General features: G+C 40.4%; 1 protein-coding gene across 1 annotated transcript in view; it reads left to right on the top strand.

Moving 5' to 3' along the window:
• The window catches only part of LOC131469853 (NACHT, LRR and PYD domains-containing protein 12-like), a 68,234-nt gene that overhangs the window by 11,004 nt on the left and 29,440 nt on the right, over positions 1–27,790 (top strand). Inside the window, exons 9-13 of the mRNA XM_058645255.1 lie at positions 11,521–11,697; positions 11,899–12,075; positions 12,331–12,507; positions 13,787–13,956; positions 23,712–23,892. Coding sequence (XP_058501238.1) covers positions 11,521–11,697; positions 11,899–12,075; positions 12,331–12,507; positions 13,787–13,956; positions 23,712–23,892 — 882 coding nt within the window. The remainder of the gene's footprint in view (positions 1–11,520; positions 11,698–11,898; positions 12,076–12,330; positions 12,508–13,786; positions 13,957–23,711; positions 23,893–27,790) is intronic.

Genomic DNA, 27,790 nt, shown 5'->3' with positions numbered 1-27,790 from the left:
TCACTGCTGTGACTCTGACTCTTCTCTCAACAGGCGGGAGTGATGATGATCTTCATCCTGAGTCCTGCTCTGTGACGCAGCTTCAGCAGATCTGGGACAAACATCATCTGAAAAACAAACCAACCCAAACACAAACGCTGTTGGTGTCGTTTTTCTGTGGCCATGACGCTGTGACATCACTTTTAACATCATCAGCTCGGTCCTGTCGTCCTGAACCTGTGACATTGTCACGTGAACATTTCACATATTCATAACATTCTTTCTGAAACGTTTTCACGTCCCAGGTCTTCCATCCATGTGAAACGAAAAATGAAAGGAAAAAAATCAAAACTATATATATATATATCTATATATATATATATAGATATATATATATATATATATCTATATATATATATGTAGATAGATATAGATATACATATACATACACACACACACACACACACACACACACAAGACTAGTCAAGTCAAGTCCACCGGGTGGCTTCTGGGATACACTACGATTTGACTGCTGAAGGAGAAGCACTTCGTGTACGTTAGCTCCGTATATGAGAGTGGAAATATTATCAGTGGACTTTCCATGGTGGTGACTGGCAGTCATTTTATTTCACATTAGGTAAGCCTGTAAACCTTTTAATCCATGTTTTTTTTTAAGCACTTTGTGATGTGTTTGTGCTGCTCGTCAGTAGCTAGTTAGCAGCTAGTTAGCTTGTCACAGAGAAGTGTGGGTGTACCACCGTTCTATTGTTCAAATGTTATAATGAGTGTTAAAATAATTTCTGTGAAGCGTTGAATGTCACTTATGCACTGTTTCCTAATGTTTTTTACACATGTTAAGTTTTCACATTAGCGCGGTTGGCGGGGAGAGAGTGAGTGAGAATGAGAGAGTGAGTGAGAATGAGAGAGTGAGTGAGAGTGAGAGAGAGACTTCAGGTCTGGTTCTGGATGAACGTCGGTTGCTAAGCCAGTAAGATTCCTTCACTAAGGATATATATTATATATTTTGAGCTCAACTCTAACTGTGCACAAATAAATTAGTGGGCCCACAGCTGCAGAAAATTAGAAATTAAATTTTATTATTATTTTGGTTGGGGAAATGTTATACAATTTGTCAACTGTTTGTTTTTTTATAAATATATGTCAAAAAACAATTTGATATCGAAAGACAATACAACTGTGTGAGTTTCTGTGTGTGAAATCAATCGTTTTCCATAGCTAAAGAGATATCAGTTATGTAGTTCACTCAATTCATAACTGTGTCCTCTTTAAGAAGGTCTCGAACCAGGACACTGCATATTTTTATTTTATTTAAAGTGGTGATCCCAGACCCTTTTGAGTTTATATGATCATATTTACATGTAAGTTTACGTGTTAAAGTATAACCTGCAACACTAAACATCTGCCTTTATCACATAATCAACATTTGAGGTCAGTGCATGATCCTGATTAAAAACAAATAAAAACAACACCTTCAATTAAATAATCCATTATGTGTTTGTAACTTTACACTTTCAGAAGTAAAATAATTATAATAATTAAGGGATAATTACAGAAAAATAAATATTTCGGTATTTTGCAATACACTAGAGGACGCTGCAGGACTACGGTATTTTGCCGAGCTGCCGTCCATGTTGTGTCATCATGTGTTAATCGGAATACCCGAGGTAATAAATAAGATGACACACAAGAAGGCAATTAACCATTTTTTTAACTTTTACAACAGAACTATCTCAATAGGAAAAGAAGGTCATAATGTTCGAGACTACATATCACAGTCTAATCACAATCTGATCGTTATACGTCGTATATCTGAAATGATATCTAATTAGTATTACGTATCATCTCATCATTGTGGGATGTAATAACATAACATAAATAACACAAGTTCGAAAAGTTTGACAAACGTTATAAAACGCCGTAGAAGTAACTGAAAGATTGTCCTCTGGCGTCGATGTCTAACCCACTGGAACGTGCAGGCGTCTTGACTCTAACTATCAAAACGGGTAAACATCCCGTTATTGGCCACAAATATATTATATCCGCATTGATAGGAAACTACAATAAAGAATTAATAGAAAAAGTGAAGTGAAACTTAGCTATACAAGGAATAAAGAGGTCAACGATCAGCAGCGTTGACACCTCCTCGTTAATATAGTGGTGAGTATCCCCGCCTGTCACGCGGGGGACCGGGGTTCAATACCCCGGCGGGGAGATAGAGGTTTTTTTTTTTTTTCCATGTGGGGAAAAAGAAATTAAGGCCGTTCTCTTGTAAAGATCTCTCTAAAAATCGGACTTTCTCAATTATTATTTGTTGATTTGTATTCATTATTTATTGATGTTGGGCAAACTTCACAAGCCACCTGTGATACTGAGCCTGTCCAATAAAAGCCCTCCCGCTCAGCTGCGTCTCATTACAGGCAGTTCATGAGCGTGGAGGAGAAGAATTAGAAGAAGAAAGAAGAAAGAAGAAGAAGAAGAAAAAGAAAGAGAAATTAGAGTCTTCTTTCTTTTCCCTTCCTTTAAGTTAGGTGCTGATCTGGGTTCAGCAATGTGTCGCCGCTGTATGACCTTGCTCTGCTAACAGCTTATGGCTCCAGGGTAACCCAGAGACCGTTTGCCACCACTGTACCGGTGATGATTAGTATGCTGTAATCACCACGAGTGGACGAGCCGCAGATACGAGTAGCCGCTGGTCGCGGCTCCTGTTTGACGGAGATGAAAAGAACTACGAACTATGGGAGACGAAATTCTTGGGCCACCTTCGTTTGGAAGGGTTAAAGGACACGATTCTAACAGAGACCCACCACTGAACACGCAGATCAGCTGCTGGCAGATGAGGAAAAGGACGCTGAGTCTTATGCGGAGCTGATCCACTTCATGGATGATAAGAGTTTGTCGCTGGTGACGCCAGAGGCAGCCCATGACGGGAGTCTCCCTCCTAAAGACAATTCTGAGACGGGCGTTGTACATCCCGTCCTACCCTCAAGACATTTATTCTGTGAAAGCAGCTACTACCTCGTCAGCTCGGTCCAGTCGTCCCGAACCTGTGACATTGTGACATGTGAACATTTCACATATTCACAACTTCATTCTTTACGAGACGTTTTCCGTTCACGACCGTGTTACTCCCATCATGCCTTTTTGGCTGTTGTTCACGAACGCGCTGAGCAAGTAGATCTAATTCTTCTGTTATCGAAGTTTCAAATTCACAATTGGAAATTCACAAACAAAAACAAATGTCTCTGTGTTTATAAAAGAAAGTACAAAAGAACAGTGTATATATATATCAACGATCTCCCCCTCACAGAACAAAAAACTATCATAACTCTTAATGTATGCTGTAACTTGTAAAGTAAACTGACTGCCATACTCTCGCACTTTTTTTCTTTCCACCTCTCATTTATTTTTGTTTACTTTTGATGTGTTGTGTTCAAGATTGCAGCAGCATACTTGTACTGTATTTACTAGGAAAACAATGGAAGTTGAATGGAAGTCTCAATAATTATTTGTTTCTCTACTATCCTCTCGGCTTTTATTTTGAATTGACGCTTTTCCTTTTGGGTCACCTGACTTCCTGTCCTTCACTTCGTTCCTCAGAAGGAAAAAATGGCAAAATAAGTAGTCAAAAAATAAACGGCCCGAAAAAACAAGCCTGTGTTGCACAGTTGGTTTGACATAATTCAATGAAGTGGTTTAAGTGCATAATAGTTTTTTATTTTGAATATCAAATGAATGTTGAATATCAAACTCCTACTGGTTATTTGCACAGACTGTAGATGAAGTCTGTGTTCTTTTGTAATAATTTCTCTTGTTTACTTTTGAACGGCACAGTCAAAGGTTTTGGCTTCTGGATTAATGAGACTTGATCCAGTGAAACTGAGATCTATGCTTCTGAAACAGAGTCAGCACAGTAAGCTAATGTTGTCATTTCCAGAGGGAGGCAAAGTGAAAGTGAAACTACTCTGACTTTGGTTCAGTCGCCATTTTAACTGCGCAGCACAAAGACATAACGGTGAGTATTGACGCGATTATAACGGTAATATGCGATTATATATGATGATTTAGTGCACATATGTCAGAGTCAAGGCCCGCGGGCCGGATCCGGCCGGTGAATGAGTTGTCTCTGGCCCGCGGGATGATATTTAATTACTATTAAAACTGGCCCGCAGTATTATGTGCCCGCAGCACCATAATACTACAAATCCCAAGATGCATTGCGAGTGCATTGGCGCGTACCGAGTGCCCGCAAGCGAGCCAAAATAGCAAGGTAGAAGGTAGACGCTGAACACAGGGGGTTTCAAGACAGGTGGGAGACAGAATACATGTTCACCGAAGTAAAAGGAAAGCCTGTGTGTCTTGTGTGTGGAGACAGCGTGTCTGTTATGAAAGAATATAACTTAAGAAGGCACTATGAAACAACGAAACACACAGACGCACAGAAAGACAATTCTTGCCTAAGAAATGAATGCAACTGTTTTGCACTTTTTCCAAGTTTGCACTAACTTTTCTAATTTTATTATAAAAGACAGTCATTGGTGAGGATCAGAGCAGCACACTGATTTGTTTTTAATGCATGCTGTTTCATTTTTGCATTTATCTCGCCATTGAGCTTTGAAGGACAATTACATTTTGCTGTTTACCTGTTAAAAAGAAGAAGAAGAAAAAACGTTTTCAATTTGTTACTGAAAGAGCCTTGAGAAAATATTGCAACTGATTTTATTTATGTTTTGCTTAATTTAATTTAATTTAATTTAATTTAATTTAATTTAATTTAATTTAATGATTAATGTTAAGTGCAATATAGGCTGTGTTATTGGTATTGGTTCAATATGTGCAATAATTGCGAGTTTTAATAAACATTGAACCAGCCCGGCCCTCCACTTGTACCATTTTTTTTTATTTTGGCCCCCCGTGTATTTGACTTTGACATGACTGATTTAGTGTGTACAAGTAAAAGTATGTTACCAGAAAACCGGGTTCGCTATGGGCAATGTGGGCGACTGTCAGGGCGCAATCTATGTGAGGGCGACCTAAAATCAACTAAAAGCAGAACTCGCCAGTTTTCTACACTACCGCTCATTTCCATGTTAAATTAGTGGAGTGCGCGCTGGGGAAAAACCCAGGTTGAAAATCTGCTGTTTCTCTGTCTTTGTACAAAACTGGTGTGTTATCATAACTGGAACTGTTCAAGTGGTATCAGGATGATGCAAAACAAGACTCGTACATAAAATACGAAAAAGTTTACTGCAGGAATCTTTTTTATGTAGTTTTTTTAATTTATTTTTTTTAGCTTTCTTCAGGGAATTTTCAAGCATGATTATTAGATTCTGTGATAAAGGATTTGTGCAATTTACCTCGGTGTTTATATACTGTATTTCATTTATTTATTTAGTTTTTTCTCTGTTGTTACCTTTTTGTATTTAAGATTATATATAATAAAATAATGCCAACAATATAATTGCCTCTGCCAGAAAATGACTTTGGTAGAAGTTGAAGTGACTTTTAATAATATTACTCAAGTAAAGATCTTAAAGTACATGACATTTACTCTACTCGAGTATCAGATGTCATCTTCTGATATAAAATGTACCTACGTTTTAGAAGTAAAAGTATCTAGAAATAAAGTATAGTACAGATACGTATATTTTGTACTTAAGTACAACGAAGTATTTGTATTGTTACATTACAACACTGCTTAATCCTGGCAGATTATAATGGAAATGCAAGTCAGTCGTTATTTGTTTTTCCTAAATGTGAAGTGCGCCACGTCCTCTCCTTTACAATATTTCTACTCTAACGGTCCAAGCAGTCAAGGTAAAAAGCGAACACAATGTTCAAAATAATCCAAGCGACTATAAATGATCATTTTGATTAAAAATGAAATAACTATGTCAAATAACCCATTAGTAAAATGTATTTATTTAATTGAAACAAAATTACACAATTTAGTAGGTGAGTACTTCACAATTAGTATGAAATACTTTTACTGTGTACTTTTGGAGAAAACCAGGGTCAAAGTTGACTTGAACAAAACTGAGGTTATTTGTCTATTTAGTCTATTTGTCTTAGTAGTATCAAATCCTAATTTCTTAATACTAGTTTATGGTTTCAATGTTATTGGACAAATTAATTTATTTACTTAATACACAATTACTATGAAGTACTTTTACTGTGTACCTTTGGAGAAATCCAGGGTCAAATTTCACATTTGCAAACTAAAATATTTGTCTATATTTGAAGTAGTATAAAATCCACAATTTGTATTCATAGTTTATGGTTTCAATTTAATTGGACAAAGTACTTTTGTTTACTTTATGCACAAGTAGTATGAAGTACTTTTACTGTGTGGCATTTTCTAATCTTCAAATAAACACATGGGAAATCAAAATAAAGGCTGAACCATCAGAACTGTTTGCAATAAAGTCAGAGGCTCATGTGTTTGTGATATCTCAGGGTAGAAACACTTCAGTAACATACAAGCAGAGTAGCCTAGCACCATCTACTGGACATAGGCTGCTATGGCACACAAATGTCACTCAATCACCTTCACTGTGGCCACAGAAGATTGAGCTCCATGCATGAAGTGCAGATTTCATAAAACACCTTCTCTAACAGAAAACTCCTGTTGTGTTTCAGTTTTCTCTCGTGTGATTGGTCACTGGACTGAACACAGATCCACATCAGATGTCCTCCAGGAAACAGGAATGAAGAGGTAACTCTTTAAAGTGCAAATATGATGCTTTCAGTGGAGCAGTGTTAAGTAAGTGAGGAGCTCAGTTGCACAAACTAATGAGAAAAAGTGCTTTTTATATATTAGGTTATATGTTAAGTTATTTTGCCCTAATGAGCGCTGTAAATATTGATATTGGGACGGTTTATACATTCAGTCTGTCTGTAATTATCTGCCAGACTTTTTTCTGATCTTTTTTGTTTTTATGTCTTCATAAGTTTTCATTATAAGCTGTTGTTTGCTTGCCAACACACGTCTTCTCCATTTCTGCATCAGTAAATCTGTGTGTGTGTTTGTGTGTGTGTGTCTCAGAATGACTGAAGTCCAGCAGATGAGTGATTGTGTGGAGAAAGACGAGGACAGAGCAGAGTCTCCAGGACCCAGCTGTCTGTCTGTGAAGAGTGACCAGTCTATGTATCGACCTCTAAGCTTCAGTCATGAACCTGGAGCCTCAGACACAAAGTAAGAGACAGTTTGTCCAGTGAAGCATGTTAGCAGCAGATCATTCCAGGTGGCAGTAATGCACCCTTCAGCTGTTTGACCAACTGTCATAAAAAATTTTATTATGAGGAAACTTGCAATCAATTTTTACCAGAAGAGGAAGCAATTTATTGTTATTATCACTTGGCCTTTCTTCCAGTATTACAAAAATTTGAATTATTATAATAATAAGTGTAGGGTCTATCACTAAAACTACTACATCTAGTATAAAAACTCCACGAGAACTGACTGAAAAACTCACTAACCACAAAGATTACCTGATTATTTCTACAACTACAAAAAACAGATTAAAACAAAGCAATCAGAAATGGCAGACTTCACCCCATTCACAGAAACAGACGCACAGAGCCACTAAAAACAATCCTAAAAATGTGAGTTAATCTCTAACAACTACCAGGGAAATGTCTAAAAGCTCAATATTTATCAGAGGAGTCTGGTGTATTTAGCGACAGCACTGCTGATTGCGACCGGCATCACAAACCCTGCTGCTGTATTTCAGTGTATTTCACACAGCCGTGCAGTGATGACTCCGCCCACGTTGAGTCGGTACTTATTTTGTAGTGAGATGCAACATAAACCGTGCTGTGCCGAGCCGGGACCATAGTGGAAAAGGGCCATAAGTTCAGAAGAGCATATGCCGATAAACCATCAGGTCCTGTAGATTTCTTACTACTGCCCAGAGTTTACGCTAGAAAATATTTTTGACGGCCCATGTGGCCATTCATTTTTCAAAATTGCCAGACATACAGTTTTCTTAAATAGACACGCGTAACAACATGTGGATAAAACTCTGTTTGTGTTTGCAGAGGTCAGAACCAGGGACAGAGAGCGGAGTCTCCAGGACCCAGCTGTCTGTCTGTGAAGAGTGACCAGTCTTTGGAACGAATTATACGTTTCAATCGTGAACCTGGAGCCTCAGAGACACAGTAAGAGACAGTCAGATTCATAAAAGTGTTGGTTCACAACCAAACCTGTGTGTCCTCAAAAAGACAGAAACACACACGCACACACACGAGTCATGAAGAACAAGATTCTCATGTTACTGTTTTCTCAGTCAGTGTGAAAGTTGTTGGAGGGAGACTCTGAAAACAGCTTCAGATCAACAAGTCATTTTTTTTTCAAATTGTGGTTCAAATTGAATTTGACTGGACTTTTGTGAAGGTAGAAGAAATAAATGTGTGTGAGGAACAGAAAACTCAAAACTGAACTCACTATCTGATGAAACTGATCAATGAATCAAACCATTGACGAGTCAGAGAGTGTGTGAGAATGAGGGTTAGAACGTTACAACAGTCAGAACCACTGTGAGACAAAGCTGTAAGAAAATAAAGTGTCTCAGATCAGAGAACAAATGTGTCTCTTCAAGTTTGTTGCTTCAGTCAACAAACAAGGGTTTTCATTCACTGTCTGTCTCAGCCACACACATGTCCACCTATCCCTGACATGTTAGTAATGAAGAAATGTCTTCACAGACACAAGTTTGCCGTTTCTGTGGACAAGCATACGTCCTGCTGTCCTCTGTGTCAGGACGTCCTGAAGGATCCAGTCTCCACCAGCTGTGGTCACTGGTTCTGCAAAACACCCAGAACAGGACGTGGACCACAGACCATCAGTGTACAAAGTAAGACTTGTAAGGAGAGCAGCTCCCATCAGCACTAGCAGACTCAGTGTTGTAATGTAACAAAGTACAAATACATCGTTACTGTACTTAAGTAGAATTTTCACATATTTTTACTTTACGTCATGTAATCATTAGCTGCTCAGATTCTTTCTTCAGTCTGACTTCTGACGTCTCTTGTCTTTCAGCAGATGTTGGTCTGCAGGAGGTTCTACATGAACATAAGATGAGTCTGAGGAGGAGATTTGAACATGTGACTGAAGGAACTGATGGAAGAGGAAGTAGAACCCTCCTGAACAGGATCTTCACTGAGCTCTACATCACAGAGGGACAGAGTGAAGAGGTCAATACTCAACATGAGGTGATGCAGCTGGAGACGACCTCCAAGAAGAAGACGGTCCAGGACACTCCCATCAAGTGCTGTGACATCTTTAAAGCCTTACCTGACCAGCAGGGGCGTATCAGAGTCGTCCTGACCAACGGTGTTGCTGGTGTTGGAAAAACCTTCTCGGTGCAGAAGTTCACTCTGGACTGGGCCGAGGGTTTGGAAAACCTGGATGTGAATCTGCTGATTGTGCTTTCGTTCAGGGAGCTGAACCTGATCAGAGATGAGCAGCACAGTCTTCTCACACTGCTCCATGTTTTCTATCCAACATTACAGAAGGTCAGAGCAGAGAACCTCGCTGTGTGTAAACCTTTGTTCATCTTTGACGGCCTGGATGAAAGCAGACTCTCACTGGACTTCAACAACAGATCGCTTGTTTCTGACGTCACACACAGGTCATCAGTCAACGTGCTGCTGACCAACCTCATCCAGGGGAATCTGCTTCCCTCGGCTCTCATCTGGATAACTTCCCGACCTGCAGCGGCCAATCAGATCCCTCCTACATGTGTTGACAGGGTAACAGAAGTACGAGGCTTCACTGACGACCAGAAGGACGAGTTCTTCAGGAAGAGATCCAGAACTGAAGATGTGTCCAGCAGAATCATCTCACACATCAAGACGTCCAGGAGCCTCCATATCATGTGTCAAATCCCAGTCTTCTGCTGGATCAGTGCTACAGTTCTGGAGCACATGTTGACCACAGAGCAGAGAGGAGAGCTGCCCAAGACCCTGACAGACCTGTACTCACACTTCCTGCTGGTTCAGACAAAGAGGAAGAAGAACAAGTTTGATAAAGGATCTGAGACGAGTCCACAGGAACTGATGGAGGCCGACAGGGACGTTCTTCTGAAGCTGGGGAAGCTGGCCTTTGAACATCTGCAGAAAGGAGACATCATGTTCTACCAAGAAGACCTGGAGCAGTGTGGTCTTGATGTGACAGAGGCCTCTGTGTACTCAGGAGTTTGTACAGAGATCTTCAGAGGAGAGAGCGTGATCTTCCAGAAAAAAGTCTACTGCTTTGTTCATCTGAGCGTTCAGGAGTTTCTGGCCGCAGTCTACATGTTCCACTGTTTCACCAACAGGAAGACAGAGGTACTGCAGGACTTCTTCAGAAAAAAAGATGGTGATGATGATGGTGGTGGTTACACTTCTCTGGATGTCTTCCTGAAAGAAGCCATGGAGAAATCACTTCAAAGTGAAAATGGTCACCTGGACCTGTTTGTTCGCTTCCTTCATGGACTCTGTCTGGAGTCCAACCAGAGACTCTTAGGAGGTCTGCTGGGTCAGACTCAGAACAGTCCAGAAATCATCCAGAGAGTCATCGAGAACCTGAAGGAGATGAACACAGACAACATCTCACCTGACAGAAGCATCAACATCTTCCACTGTCTGACAGAGATAAACGACCAATCAGTGCATCAGAAGATCCAAGAGTTCATGAAGTCAAAGGACAGAGGACAGAAACTCTCTGAGATCCACTGCTCAGCTCTGGCCTACATGCTGCAGATGTCTGAGGAGGTTCTGGATGAGTTGGACCTGAACAAGTACAACACAACGGTCCAGGGAAAACGCAGACTGATTCCAGCTGTGAGGAACTGCAGGAAGGCTCGGTGAGTTCAGACATGATCAATAACATCATCAATCAGTGATGATTAATGGTTTGATTGATCAAATATTCTTCTCACTTTGTGAGTCCGCTGTGTTGTTTTTCTGCAGATGTTTTAAATGTTGAAAGTTCAAAGTGCAGATTTATCAGCTGGTTACGATTCTTGCTTTGAACTGAATGAAAACACTTTTTAGACCTCACTGTGGACGTCTACACGGTTCAAAGCAAACCCAAAGACCTGATCAGATCCAGAGTCTGCTGACGTTACATTAAGGCACAGAGTAGTCGAGTGACGTCAGCTCGTTAATAACCATCAGCTGTGAAGTCAGTGCTGATCGGGTCTGTGTGTCCAACATGTCTGAGTTTGACAGGAGTCCTGGTCCCAGGTGTGCTCCACACACTCAGACTGTGGACATGATGGACACCTCACTGTGACTCCATGTTCATGTAGAACATGAAAGATGTTTCATGTCAAACACAACAAGAGAAGACGTTGATGAAAATGTCAACATGTCTTCTCATGTGTGTGTTTTTCACCTTTGATATTTTTCTAGAATCACAGACTGGATTATTGTGAACTCTCAGAGACTCAGTGTGAAGTCCTGGTCTCAGCTCTGAACACATGATCAAACACTGACAGGTTTCAAGCAGCAAGTTCTCATGTTTTATTCTTTATTCAGGTTGAGGGACTGCAGTTTGTCAGAGATCAGCTGTTCTTCTCTGGTCTCAGTTCTGAAATCCAACTCCTCCCACCTGAGAGAGCTGGACCTGAGCTGGAACTATTATCTGCAGGATCCAGGAGTGAAGCTGCTGTGTTCTGGACTGGAGAGTCCACTTTGTAGACTGAAGACTCTGAAGTGAGTTCACTGACAGAAGCTGCTGTTGTTTTTTAAACTTTAATTTCATTAACATTAAACTCATTTGATTCACTGATGAATGAATGAAACACACACACACTTTCTCACTCACACACTCTCTCTCACACACACACACACACACACACTCTCTCTCACACACACAGTCATTGTCTAAAGTCTCATGTTTTATTCGTTATTCAGGTTGAGGGGCTGCAGTTTGTCAGAGATCAGCTGTTCTTCTCTGGTCTCAGTTCTGAAGTCTAACTCCTCCCACCTGAGAGAACTGGACCTGAGTAAGAACAAGGATGTGAGGGATTCAGGAGTGAAGCTGCTGTGTTCTGGACTGGAGAGTCCACATTGTGGACTGGAGACTCTGAAGTGAGTTCACTGACTAAAGCTGCTGTTGTTTTTTTTAAACTTTTATTTCATTAACGTTAAACTCATTTGATTCACTGATGAATGAATGAAACACACACACACACTTTCTCTCTCTCACACACTCTCACACACACACACACACACACACACACACTCTCACACACACACACACACACACACACATACACACACACTTTCTCACTCACACACACACACAGTCATTGTCTAAAGTCTCATGTTTTATTCGTTATTCAGGTTGAGGGGCTGCAGTTTGTCAAAGATCAGCTGTTCTTCTCTGGTCTCAGTTCTGAGGTCTAACTCCTCCCACCTGAGAAAACTGGACCTGAGCTGGAACAAGGATCTGCAAGATTCAGGAGCGATTCTGCTGTGTTCTGGACTGGAGAGTCCACTTTGTAGACTGGAGACTCTGAAGTGAGTTCACTGACTGAAGCTGCTGTTGTTTTTTAAAACTTTCACTTCATTAACGTTAAACTCAATTGATTCACTGATGAATGAATGAAACACACACACACACACACACTCACACTCTCTCAACTCAAAGTTTATTTATAGAGCCTATTTAAAAACAACCGAGCATATAGAGCATAGTAAAACACATAAGAAGCAAAAAACAAACAAAGAGAAAACAATGGGAGTCCAACTCAGTCTGTGTTAAACGTGCTGCAGTAAAAGTAGGTTTTTTAAGGCGATTTAAAATGCTCAACAGTCTCTGCACCTTTAATGTGCCAGGGCATTCTGTTCGGCATTCAGTCCTAAAACTAACTGGTAGCCAGTGGAGTGAGGCCAATATCGGTGTGATGTGCTCACGTTTGCACTTCCCAGTCAGAAGGCGTGCTGCAGCGTTCTGCACGAGTTGCCGGGAGGTAGCCTTTAACCTTTGCTAAAATTCTGAGTTTGTAAAAACTATTCCTGATTACAGATTTCACTTGTTTGTCAAATTGAAAAGCATTGTCAAAGGTCACACCAAGGTTTTTACAGATGACTGGATGTTAGCAAAAGAGGAGCCTAACAGACCAGAGAGACAGTCAGGGACATTGTGTCCAAAAATAATTATTTCAGTTTTGTCATCATTTAGATTTAGAAAGTTACTGTTCATTCAGGATTTGACATCTTTTAAACAGTCAAGCAGAGCTTGAACAGAGGCATGACAATATGATTTAAAAGGCAGGTAGATCTGAACATCATCTGCAAAGCAGTGAAAGGCCATTTTATGTTTATTAAAAATGGACCCCAGTGGCAGTATATATATAATAAAAAGAATATAGGGCCCAAGATGGAACCTTGGGGGACTCCAGAAGTGAGAGGGGCTGTGGGTGAGGAGAAATCACGTAAAACAACTGAGAATCTACGATCAGTTAGGTAGGACTGGAACCATGGGAGGGCCGAGTCTGTGATGACTACACATTGTTTAGGCGCGATAAGAGAATTCTGTGATCAACATCAAAAGCTGCAGTTAGGTCCAGGAGCACCAAAACAGCATAGCTACTCGAGTCAACGGTAAGCAAGAGATCGCTGGTAACTCTCAAGAGAACTGTTTCCGTGCTGTGGCGTGGTTTGACTGAAACTTTTCATAAATCTCATTTCTGGTAAGAAAAGATTGCAACTGGTTAAACTGGTAAAACACTTTTTCTAAAATCTCACACACACACATAGTCGTTGTCTAAAGTCTCATGTTTTATTCTTTATTCAGGTTGAGGGGCTGCAGTTTGTCAGACATCAGCTGTTCTTCTCTGGTCTCATCTCTTAAGTCCAACCCCTCCCACCTGAAAGAACTGGACCTGAGTGGGAACTATCTGCAGGATTCAGGAGTGAAGCTTCTGTCTGATCTTGTGGAGAGTCCAGACTACAGACTGGACACTCTGAAGACACAGACTACAGACTGGACACTCTGAAGACACAGAGTCCAGACGACACTCTGGGGTCAGTAGAGTGTTAAGAGTCAGTGTCCACTTTGATCATTGCTATACTAATCACAGTCTGTTTCCTTAGTGAAGCTGTGAGAATAGTGACACACACACACACACACTATCTATTGGTGCTTTTCCACTACACCTTTGGAACCTTGTCAGAGCAGGTACTAAAAAAACACACCAAGTACCAGGTACTATCACTGATGGAATAGAGAAATAAACGTGTCGAGCCGTGCCGGGACTGTGTTGTTGAAAAGTACCTTATGCTTTAAATGACCTTTGGTCCTCACAAAGCAACAAATACAAGAACACACACATACCTGAATCCTCAAATCCAACCCACAGATGTGTTTCCTAATGTCCCGCCCCCAGCGTTGGAAAGATATGACACTGGTATTTGTTGTGAGTGTTAGTGAGGTTAGGGTTCGGGTTCTGCTCTTTGCTGATGTCACTGAACTGAGTCTCGCCACAGTGTTTGACCTGTGACATGAAAACGTCTTCCACAACCTCACCTTGGTAGCAGAGTCTGGCTGTTGCTCATCCACTTTCAAGCCGTTTCTACCTGTTGAGTCTTATTGGTGAATCAAACACCTGACTATAATCCTACAGAAGAACTGATGCTGGTCTGAAGGCAGAGGGCGCTCACACCAACTGTTGTATACATTCAAAAATCACAGTTACTTTATGATGACATCATGAGTGTTTGGTAAATGAGTGAATGTAAAGTAAAGTGATAAATGTAACACGTGAACATGAAGCAGCTCTGAACTGGACTGAATTATCTGCTGCTTCACTGAATCACTGCTGTGACTCTGACTCTTCTCTCAACAGGCGGGAGTGATGATGATCTTCATCCTGAGTCCTGCTCTGTGACGCAGCTTCAGCAGATCTGGGACAAACATCATCTGAAAAACAAACCAACCCAAACACAAACGCTGTTGGTGTCGTTTTTCTGTGGCCATGACGCTGTGACATCACTTTTAACATCATCAGCTCGGTCCTGTCGTCCTGAACCTGTGACATTGTCACGTGAACATTTCACATATTCATAACATTCTTTCTGAAATGTCCGAGGTCTTCGATCCATTAGAAACGAAAAATGAAAGGAAAAAAATAAAAACAATATATATATATATATATATATATATATGAGTGGGAACTATCTGCAGCTACTACGTTTTCCGTTCACGACCGTGTTACTCCCATCATGCCTTTTTGGCTGTTGTTCACGAACGCGCTGAGCAAGTAGATCTAATTCTTCTGTTATCGAAGTTTCAAATTCACAATTGGAAATTCACAAACAAAAACAAATGTCTCTGTGTTTATAAAAGAAAGTACAAAAGAACAGTGTATATATATATCAACGATCTCCCCCTCACAGAACAAAAAACTATCATAACTCTTAATGTATGCTGTAACTTGTAAAGTAAACTGACTGCCATACTCTCGCACTTTTTTTCTTTCCACCTCTCATTTATTTTTGTTTACTTTTGATGTGTTGTGTTCAAGATTGCAGCAGCATACTTGTACTGTATTTACTAGGAAAACAATGGAAGTTGAATGGAAGTCTCAATAATTATTTGTTTCTCTACTATCCTCTCGGCTTTTATTTTGAATTGACGCTTTTCCTTTTGGGTCACCTGACTTCCTGTCCTTCACTTCGTTCCTCAGAAGGAAAAAATGGCAAAATAAGTAGTCAAAAAATAAACGGCCCGAAAAAACAAGCCTGTGTTGCACAGTTGGTTTGACATAATTCAATGAAGTGGTTTAAGTGCATAATAGTTTTTTATTTTGAATATCAAATGAATGTTGAATATCAAACTCCTACTGGTTATTTACACAGACTGTAGATGAAGTCTGTGTTCTTTTGTAATAATTTCTCTTGTTTACTTTTGAACGGCACAGTCAAAGGTTTTGGCTTCTGGATTAATGAGACTTGATCCAGTGAAACTGAGATCTATGCTTCTGAAACAGAGTCAGCACAGTAAGCTAATGTTGTCATTTCCAGAGGGAGGCAAAGTGAAAGTGAAACTACTCTGACTTTGGTTCAGTCGCCATTTTAACTGCGCAGCACAAAGACATAACGGTGAGTATTGACGCGATTATAACGGTAATATGCGATTATATATGATGATTTAGTGCACATATGTCAGAGTCAAGGCCCGCGGGCCGGATCCGGCCGGTGAATGAGTTGTCTCTGGCCCGCGGGATGATATTTAATTACTATTAAAACTGGCCCGCAGTATTATGTGCCCGCAGCACCATAATACTACAAATCCCAAGATGCATTGCGAGTGCATTGGCGCGTACCGAGTGCCCGCAAGCGAGCCAAAATAGCAAGGTAGAAGGTAGACGCTGAACACAGGGGGTTTCAAGACAGGTGGGAGACAGAATACATGTTCACCGAAGTAAAAGGAAAGCATGTGTGTCTTGTGTGTGGAGACAGCGTGTCTGTTATGAAAGAATATAACTTAAGAAGGCACTATGAAACAACGAAACACACAGACGCACAGAAAGACAATTCTTGCCTAAGAAATGAATGCAACTGTTTTGCACTTTTTCCAAGTTTGCACTAACTTTTCTAATTTCATTATAAAAGACAGTCATTGGTGAGGATCAGAGCAGCACACTGATTTGTTTTTAATGCATGCTGTTTCATTTTTGCATTTATCTCGCCATTGAGCTTTGAAGGACAATTACATTTTGCTGTTTACCTGTTAAAAAGAAGAAGAAGAAAAAACGTTTTCAATTTGTTACTGAAAGAGCCTTGAGAAAATATTGCAACTGATTTTATTTATGTTTTGCTTAATTTAATTTAATTTAATTTAATTTAATTTAATTTAATTTAATTTAATTTAATTTAATTTAATTTAATGATTAATGTTAAGTGCAATATAGGCTGTGTTATTGGTATTGGTTCAATATGTGCAATAATTGCGAGTTTTAATAAACATTGAACCAGCCCGGCCCTCCACTTGTACCATTTTTTTTTATTTTGGCCCCCCGTGTATTTGACTTTGACATGACTGATTTAGTGTGTACAAGTAAAAGTATGTTACCAGAAAACCGGGTTCGCTATGGGCAATGTGGGCGACTGTCAGGGCGCAATCTATGTGAGGGCGACCTAAAATCAACTAAAAGCAGAACTCGCCAGTTTTCTACACTACCGCTCATTTCCATGTTAAATTAGTGGAGTGCGCGCTGGGGAAAAACCCAGGTTGAAAATCTGCTGTTTCTCTGTCTTTGTACAAAACTGGTGTGTTATCATAACTGGAACTGTTCAAGTGGTATCAGGATGATGCAAAACAAGACTCGTACATAAAATACGAAAAAGTTTACTGCAGGAATCTTTTTTATGTAGTTTTTTTAATTTATTTTTTTTAGCTTTCTTCAGGGAATTTTCAAGCATGATTATTAGATTCTGTGATAAAGGATTTGTGCAATTTACCTCGGTGTTTATATACTGTATTTCATTTATTTATTTAGTTTTTTCTCTGTTGTTACCTTTTTGTATTTAAGATTATATATAATAAAATAATGCCAACAATATAATTGCCTCTGCCAGAAAATGACTTTGGTAGAAGTTGAAGTGACTTTTAATAATATTACTCAAGTAAAGATCTTAAAGTACATGACATTTACTCTACTCGAGTATCAGATGTCATCTTCTGATATAAAATGTACCTACGTTTTAGAAGTAAAAGTATCTAGAAATAAAGTATAGTACAGATACGTATATTTTGTACTTAAGTACAACGAAGTATTTGTATTGTTACATTACAACACTGCTTAATCCTGGCAGATTATAATGGAAATGCAAGTCAGTCGTTATTTGTTTTTCCTAAATGTGAAGTGCGCCACGTCCTCTCCTTTACAATATTTCTACTCTAACGGTCCAAGCAGTCAAGGTAAAAAGCGAACACAATGTTCAAAATAATCCAAGCGACTATAAATGATCATTTTGATTAAAAATGAAATAACTATGTCAAATAACCCATTAGTAAAATGTATTTATTTAATTGAAACAAAATTACACAATTTAGTAGGTGAGTACTTCACAATTAGTATGAAATACTTTTACTGTGTACTTTTGGAGAAAACCAGGGTCAAAGTTGACTTGAACAAAACTGAGGTTATTTGTCTATTTAGTCTATTTGTCTTAGTAGTATCAAATCCTAATTTCTTAATAATAGTTTATGGTTTCAATGTTATTGGACAAATTAATTTATTTACTTAATACACAATTACTATGAAGTACTTTTACTGTGTACCTTTGGAGAAATCCAGGGTCAAATTTCACATTTGCAAACTAAAATATTTGTCTATATTTGAAGTAGTATAAAATCCACAATTTGTATTCATAGTTTATGGTTTCAATTTAATTGGACAAAGTACTTTTGTTTACTTTATGCACAAGTAGTATGAAGTACTTTTACTGTGTGGCATTTTCTAATCTTCAAATAAACACATGGGAAATCAAAATAAAGGCTGAACCATCAGAACTGTTTGCAATAAAGTCAGAGGCTCATGTGTTTGTGATATCTCAGGGTAGAAACACTTCAGTAACATACAAGCAGAGTAGCCTAGCACCATCTACTGGACATAGGCTGCTATGGCACACACATGTCACTCAATCACCTTCACTGTGGCCACAGAAGATTAAGCTCCATGCAAGTAACATGAAGTGCAGATTTCATAAAACACCTTCTCTAACAGAAAACTCCTGTTGTGTTTCAGTTTTCTCTTGTGTGATTGGTCACTGGACTGAACACAGATCCACATCAGATGTCCTCCAGGAAACAGGAATGAAGAGGTAACTCTTTAAAGTGCAAATATGATGCTTTCAGTGGAGCAGTGTTAAGTAAGTGAGGAGCTCATTTGCACAAACTAATGAGAAAAAGTGCTTTTTATATATTAGGTTATATATTAAGTTATTTTGCCCTAATGAGCGCTGTAAATATTGATATTGGGACGGTTTATACATTCAGTCTGTCTGTAATTATCTGCCAGACTTTTTTATGATATTTTTTGTGTTTTTATGTCTTCATAAGTTTTCATTATAAGCTGTTGTTTGCTTGCCAACACACGTCTTCTCCATTTCTGCATCAGTAAATCTGTGTGTGTGTTTGTGTGTCTCAGAATGACTGAAGTCCAGCAGATGAGTGATTGTGTGGAGAAAGACGAGGACAGAGCAGAGTCTCCAGGACCCAGCTGTCTGTCTGTGAAGAGTGACCAGTCTATGTATCGACCTCTAAGCTTCAGTCATGAACCTGGAGCCTCAGACACAAAGTAAGAGACAGTTTGTCCAGTGAAGCATGTTAGCAGCAGATCATTCCAGGTGGCAGTAATGCACCCTTCAGCTGTTTGACCAACTGTCATAAAAAATTTTATTATGAGGAAACTTGCAATCAATTTTTACCAGAAGAGGAAGCAATTTATTGTTATTATCACTTGGCCTTTCTTCCAGTATTACAAAAATATGAATTATTATAATAATAAGTGTAGGGTCTATCACTAAAACTACTACATCTAGTATAAAAACTCCACGAGAACTGACTGAAAAACTCACTAACCACAAAGATTACCTGATTAGTTCTACAACTACAAAAAAACAGATTAAAACAACGCCATTCATCACCCCACTCATGCAACAAGTGTGGAAGCACAAACAGACGCACAGATGCACAGAGCCACTAAAAACAATCCTAAAAATGTGGGTTAATCTCCAACAACTACCAGGGAAATGTCTAAAAGCTCAATATCTATCAGAGGAGTCTGGTGTATTTAGCGACAGCACTGCTGATTGCGACCGGCATCACAAACCCTGCTGCTGTATTTCAGTGTATTTCATACAGCCGTGCAGTGATGACTCCGCCCACGTTGAGTCGGTACTTATTTTGTAGTGAGATGCAACATAAACCGTGCTGTGCCGAGCCGGGACCATAGTGGAAAAGGGCCATAAGTTCAGAAGAGCATATGCCGATAAACCATCAGGTCCTGTAGATTTCTTACTACTGCCCAGAGTTTACGCTAGAAAATATTTTTGACGGCCCATGTGGCCATTCATTTTTCAAAATTGCCAGACATACAGTTTTCTTAAATAGACACGCGTAACAACATGTCGATAAAACTCTGTTTGTGTTTGCAGAGGTCAGAACCAGAGACAGAGAGCGGAGTCTCCAGGACCCAGCTGTCTGTCTGTGAAGAGTGACAAGTCTTTGGAACGAATTATAAGCTTCAATCGTGAACCTGGAGACTCAGAGACACAGTAAGAGACAGTCCGATTCATAAAAGTGTTGGTTCACAACCAAACCTGTGTGTCCTCAAAAACACGGAAACACACACGCACACACGAGTCATGAAGAACAAGATTCTCATGTTACTGTTTTCTCAGTCAGTGTGAAAGTTGTTGTTACGTCTGTTGGAGGGAGACTCTGAAAACAGCTTCAGATCAACAAGTCATTTTTTTTAAAATTGTGGTTCAAATTGAATTTGACTGGACTTTTGTGAAGGTAGAAGAAATAAATGTGTGTGAGGAACAGACCGACTCAGAACTGAACTCACAATCTGATGAAACTGATCAATGAATCAAACCATTGACGAGTCAGAGAGTGTGTGAGAATGAGGGTTAGAACGTTACAACAGTCAGAACCACTGTGAGACAAAGCTGTAAGAAAATAAAGTGTCTCAGATCAGAGAACAAATGTGTCTTCTTCAAGTTTGTTGCTTCAGTCAACAAACGAGGGATCATTCGCTGTCTGTCTCAGCCACACACACGTCCACCTGTCCCTGACATGTTAGTAATGAAGAAATGTCTTCACAGACACAAGTTTGCCGTTTCTGTGGACGAGCATACGTCCTGCTGTCCTCTGTGTCAGGACGTCCTGAAGGATCCAGTCTCCACCAGCTGTGGTCACTGGTTCTGCAGACGCTGCATCTCCTCATACTGGCACCAGTCTGGTCCACCAGGAGACTCCTGCTGTCCCCAGTGTGGGAAAAGTGCCAGAACAGGACGTGGACCACAGACCATCAGTGTACAAAGTAAGACTTGTAAGGAGAGCAGCTCCCATCAGCACTAGCAGACTCAGTGTTGTAATGTAACAAAGTACAAATACATCGTTACTGTACTTAAGTAGAATTTTCACATATTTTTACTTTACGTTATGTAATCATCAGCTGCTCAGATTCTTTCTTCAGTCTGACTTCTGACATCTCTTATCTTTCAGCAGATGTTGGTCTGCAGGAGGTTCTACATGAACATAAGATGAGTCTGAGGAGGAGATTTGAACATGTGACTGAAGGAATTGATGGAAGAGGAAGTAGAACCCTCCTGAACAGGATCTTCACTGAGCTCTACATCACAGATGGACAGAGTGAAGAGGTCAATACTCAACATGAGGTGATGCAGCTGGAGACAACCTCCAAGAAGAAGATGGTCCAGGACACTCCCATCAAGTACTGCGACATCTTTAAAGCCTTACCTGACCAGCAGGGGCGTATCAGAGTCGTCCTGACCAACGGTGTTGCTGGTGTTGGGAAAACCTTCTCAGTGCAGAAGTTCACTCTGGACTGGGCCGAGGGTTTGGAAAACCAGGATGTGAATCTGCTGATTGTGCTTTCGTTCAGGGAGCTGAACCTGATCAGAGATGAGCAGCACAGTCTTCTCACACTGCTCCATGTTTTCTATCCAACATTACAGAAGGTCAGAGCAGAGAACCTCGCTGTGTGTAAACCTTTGTTCATCTTTGACGGCCTGGATGAAAGCAGACTCTCACTGGACTTCAACAGCAGGACGCTTGTTTCTGACGTCACACACAGGTCATCAGTCAACGTGCTGCTGACCAACCTCATCCAGGGGAATCTGCTTCCCTCGGCTCTCATCTGGATAACTTCCCGACCTGCAGCGGCCAATCAGATCCCTCCTACATGTGTTGACAGGGTAACAGAAGTACGAGGCTTCACTGACGACCAGAAGGACGAGTTCTTCAGGAAGAGATCCAGAACTGAAGATGTGTCCAGCAGAATCATCTCACACATCAAGACGTCCAGGAGCCTCCATATCATGTGTCAAATCCCAGTCTTCTGCTGGATCAGTGCTACAGTTCTGGAGCACATGTTGACCACAGAGCAGAGAGGAGAGCTGCCCAAGACCCTGACAGACCTGTACTCACACTTCCTGCTGGTTCAGACAAAGAGGAAGAAGAACAAGTTTGATAAAGGATCTGAGACGAGTCCACAGGAACTGATGGAGGCCGACAGGGACGTTCTTCTGAAGCTGGGGAAGCTGGCCTTTGAACATCTGCAGAAAGGAGACATCATGTTCTACCAAGAAGACCTGGAGCAGTGTGGTCTTGATGTGACAGAGGCCTCTGTGTACTCAGGAGTTTGTACAGAGATCTTCAGAGGAGAGAGCGTGATCTTCCAGAAAAAAGTCTACTGCTTTGTTCATCTGAGCGTTCAGGAGTTTCTGGCCGCAGTCTACATGTTCCACTGTTTCACCAACAGGAAGACAGAGGTACTGCAGGACTTCTTCAGAAAAGAAGATGGTGATGATGATGGTGGTGGTTACACTTCTCTGGATGTCTTCCTGAAAGAAGCCATGGAGAAATCACTTCAAAGTGAAAATGGTCACATGGACCTGTTTGTTCGCTTCCTTCATGGACTCTGTCTGGAGTCCAACCAGAGACTCTTAGGAGGTCTGCTGGGTCAGACTCAGAACAGTCCAGAAATCATCCAGAGAGTCATCGAGAACCTGAAGGAGATGAACACAGACAACATCTCACCTGACAGAAGCATCAACATCTTCCACTGTCTGACAGAGATAAACGACCAATCAGTGCATCAGAAGATCCAAGAGTTCATGAAGTCAAAGGACAGAGGACAGAAACTCTCTGAGATCCACTGCTCAGCTCTGGCCTACATGCTGCAGATGTCTGAGGAGGTTCTGGATGAGTTGGACCTGAACAAGTACAACACAACGGTCCAGGGAAAACGCAGACTGATTCCAGCTGTGAGGAACTGCAGGAAGGCTCGGTGAGTACAGACATGATCAATAACATCATCAATCAGTGATGATTAATGGTTTGATTGATGAAATATTCTTCTCACTTTGTGAGTCCGCTGTGTTGTTTTTCTGCAGATGTTTTAAATGTTGAAAGTTCAAAGTGCAGATTTATCAGCTGGTTACGATTCTTGCTTTGAACTGAATGAAAACACTTTTTAGACCCCACTGTGGACGTCCACACGGTTCAAAGCAAACCCAAAGACCTGATCAGATCCAGAGTCTGCTGACGTTACATTAAGACACAGAGTAGTCGAGTGACGTCAACTCGTTAATAACCATCAGCTGTGAAGTCAGTGCTGATCGGGTCTGTGTGTCCAACATGTCTGAGTTTGACATGAGTCCAGGTCCCAGGTGTGCTCCACACACTCAGACTGTGGACATGATTGACACCTCACTGTGACTCCATGTTCATGTAGAACATGAAAGATGTTTCATGTCAAACACAACAAGAGAAGACGTTGATGAAAATGTCAATATGTCTTCTCATGTGTGTGTTTTTCACCTTTGATATTTTTCTAGAATCACAGACTGGATTATTGTGAACTCTCAGAGACTCAGTGTGAAGTCCTGGTCTCAGCTCTGAACACATGATCAAACACTGACAGGTTTCAAGCAGCAACTTCTCATGTTTTATTCTTTATTCAGGTTGAGGGACTGCAGTTTGTCAGAGATCAGCTGTTCTTCTCTGGTCTCAGTTCTGAAATCCAACTCCTCCCACCTGAGAGAACTGGACCTGAGCTGGAACTATTATCTGCAGAATTCAGGAGTGAAGCTGCTGTGTTCTGGACTGGAGAGTCCACATTGTAAACTGGAGACTCTGAAGTGAGTTAACTGACTGAAGCTGCTGTTGTTTTTTAAAACTTTCATTTCATTTACGTTAAACTCAATTGATTCACTGATGAATGAATGAAACACACACACACACACACACTCACACTCTCTCAACTCAAAGTTTATTTATAGAGCCTATTTAAAAACAACCGAGCATATAGAGCATAGTAAAACACATAAGAAGCAAAAAACAAACAAAGAGAAAACAATGGGAGTCCAACTCAGTCTGTGTTAAAGGTGCTGCAGTAAAAGTAGGTTTTTTAAGGCGATTTAAAATGCTCAACAGTCTCTGCACCTTTAATGTGCCAGGGCATTCTCTTCGGCATTCAGTCCTAAAACTAACTGGTAGCCAGTGGAGTGAGGCCAATATCGGTGTGATGTGCTCACGTTTGCACTTCCCAGTCGGAAGGCGTGCTGCAGCGTTCTGCACGAGTTGCCGGGAGGTAGCCTTTGACCTTTGCTAAAATTCTGAGTTTGTAAAAACTATTCCAGATTACAGATTTCACTTGTTTGTCAAATTGAAAAGCATTGTCAAAGGTCACACCAAGGTTTTTACAGATGACTGGATGTTAGCAAAAGAGGAGCCTAACAGACCAGAGAGACAGTCAGGGACATTGTGTCCAAAAATAATGATTTCAGTTTTGTCATCATTTAGATTTAGAAAGTTACTGTTCATTCAGGATTTGACATCTTTTAAACAGTCAAGCAGAGCTTGAACAGAGGCATGACAATATGATTTAAAAGGCAGGTAGATCTGAACATCATCTGCAAATCAGTGAAAGGCCATTTTATGTTTATTAAAAATGGACCCCAGTGGCAGTATATATATAATAAAAAGAATATAGGGCCCAAGATGGAACCTTGGGGGACTCCAGAAGTGAGAGGGGCTGTGGGTGAGGAGAAATCACCTAAAACAACTGAGAATCTACGATCAGTTAGGTAGGACTGGGACCATGGGAGGGCCGAGTCTGTGATGACTACACATTGTTTAGGCGCGATAAGAGAATTCTGTTATCAACATCAAAAGCTACAGTTAGGTCCAGGAGCACCAAAACAGCATAGCTACTCGAGTCAACGGTAAGCAAGAGATCGCTGGTAACTCTCAAGAGAACTGTTTCCGTGCTGTGGCGTGGTTTGACTGAAACTTTTCATAAATCTCATTTCTGGTAAGAAAAGATTGCAACTGGTTAAACTGGTAAAACACTTTTTCTAAAATCTCACACACACACATAGTCGTTGTCTAAAGTCTCATGTTTTATTCTTTATTCAGGTTGAGGGGCTGCAGTTTGTCAGACATCAGCTGTTCTTCTCTGGTCTCATCTCTTAAGTCCAACCCCTCCCACCTGAAAGAACTGGACCTGAGTGGGAACTATCTGCAGGATTCAGGAGTGAAGCTTCTGTCTGATCTTGTGGAGAGTCCAGACTACAGACTGGACACTCTGAAGACACAGACTACAGACTGGACACTCTGAAGACACAGAGTCCAGACGACACTCTGGGGTCAGTAGAGTGTTAAGAGTCAGTGTCCACTTTGATCATTGCTATACTAATCACAGTCTGTTTCCTTAGTGAAGCTGTGAGAATAGTGACACACACACACACACTATCTATTGGTGCTTTTCCACTACACCTTTGGAACCTTGTCAGAGCAGGTACTAAAAAAACACACCAAGTACCAGGTACTATCACTGATGGAATAGAGAAATAAACGTGTCGAGCCGTGCCGGGACTGTGTTGTTGAAAAGTACCTTATGCTTTAAATGACCTTTGGTCCTCACAAAGCAACAAATACAAGAACACACACATACCTGAATCCTCAAATCCAACCCACAGATGTGTTTCCTAATGTCCCGCCCCCAGCGTTGGAAAGATATGACACTGGTATTTGTTGTGAGTGTTAGTGAGGTTAGGGTTCGGGTTCTGCTCTTTGCTGATGTCACTGAACTGAGTCTCGCCACAGTGTTTGACCTGTGACATGAAAACGTCTTCCACAACCTCACCTTGGTAGCAGAGTCTGGCTGTTGCTCATCCACTTTCAAGCCGTTTCTACCTGTTGAGTCTTATTGGTGAATCAAACACCTGACTATAATCCTACAGAAGAACTGATGCTGGTCTGAAGGCAGAGGGCGCTCACACCAACTGTTGTATACATTAAAAAATCACAGTTACTTTATGATGACATCATGAGTGTTTGGTAAATGAGTGAATGTAAAGTAAAGTGATAAATGTAACACGTGAACATGAAGCAGCTCTGAACTGGACTGAATTATCTGCTGCTTCACTGAATCACTGCTGTGACTCTGACTCTTCTCTCAACAGGCGGGAGTGATGATGATCTTCATCCTGAGTCCTGTTCTGTGACGCAGCTTCAGCAGATCTGGGACAAACATCATCTGAAAAACAAACCAACCCACACACAAACGCTGATGGTGTCGTTTTTCTGTGGCCATGACGCTGTGACATCACTTTTAACATCATCAGCTCGGTCCTGTCGTCCTGAACCTGTGACATTGTCACGTGAACATTTCACATATTCATAACATTCTTTCTGAAACGTTTTCACGTCCCAGGTCTTCCATCCATGTGAAACGAAAAATGAAAGGAAAAAAATCAAAACAATATATATATATATATCCATATATATATCTATATATATATATATATATATATATATATATGTAGATAGATATAGATATACATATACATACACACACACACACACAAGACTAGTCAAGTCAAGTCCACCGGGTGGCTTCTGGGATACACTACGATTTGACTGCTGAAGGAGAAGCACTTAGTGTACGTTAGCTCCGTATATGAGAGTGGAAATATTATCAGTGGACTTTCCATGGTGGTGACTGGCAGTCATTTTATTTCACATTAGGTAAGCCTGTAAACCTTTTAATCCATGTTTTTTTTTAAGCACTTTGTGATGTGTTTGTGCTGCTCGTCAGTAGCTAGTTAGCAGCTAGTTAGCTTGTCACAGAGAGGTGTGGGTGTACCACTGTTCTATTGTTCAAATGTTATAATGAGTGTTAAAATAATTTCTGTGAAGTGTTGAATATCACTTATGCACTGTTTCCTAATGTTTTTTACACATGTTAAGTTTTCACATTAGCGCGGTTGGCGGGGAGAGAGTGAGTGAGAATGAGAGAGAGAGAGCGAGAGAGAGACTTCAGGTCTGGTTCTGGATGAACGTCGGTTGCTAAGCCAGTAAGATTCCTTCACTAAGGATATATATTATATATTTTGAGCTCAACTCTAACTGTGCACAAATAAATTAGTGGGCCCACAGCTGCAGAAAATTAGAAATTAAATTTTATTATTATTTTGGTTGGGGAAATGTTGTTTTTTTATAAATATATGTCAAAAAACAATTTGATATCGAAAGACAATACAACTGTGTGAGTTTCTGTGTGTGAAATCAATCGTTTTCCACAGCTAAAGAGATATCAGTTATGTAGTTCACTCAATTCATAACTGTGTCCTCTTTAAGGTCTCGAACCAGGACATTGCATATTTTTATTTTATTTAAAGTGGTGATCCCAGACCCTTTTGAGTTTATATGATCATATTTACATGTAAGTTTACGGGTTAAAGTATAACCTGGTTACAACAACATTAAACATCTGCCTTTATCACATAATCATCATTTGAGGTCAGTGCACGATCCTGATTAAAAACAAATAAAAACAACAGCTTCAATTAAATAATCCATTATGTGTTTGTAACTTTACACTTTCAGAAGTAAAATAATTATAATAATTTAGGATAATTACAGAAAAATAAATATTTCGGTATTTTGCAATACACTAGAGGGCGCTGCAGGACTACGATATTTTGCCGAGCTGCCGTCCATGTTGTGTCATCAGCCGTTTCTCAATACTCA

The sequence above is a fragment of the Solea solea genome, chromosome 12, assembly GCF_958295425.1.
Source record: "Solea solea chromosome 12, fSolSol10.1, whole genome shotgun sequence".
Lineage (NCBI taxonomy): Eukaryota > Metazoa > Chordata > Actinopteri > Pleuronectiformes > Soleidae > Solea > Solea solea.
This window is presented reverse-complemented; position numbering and strand designations above follow the sequence as displayed.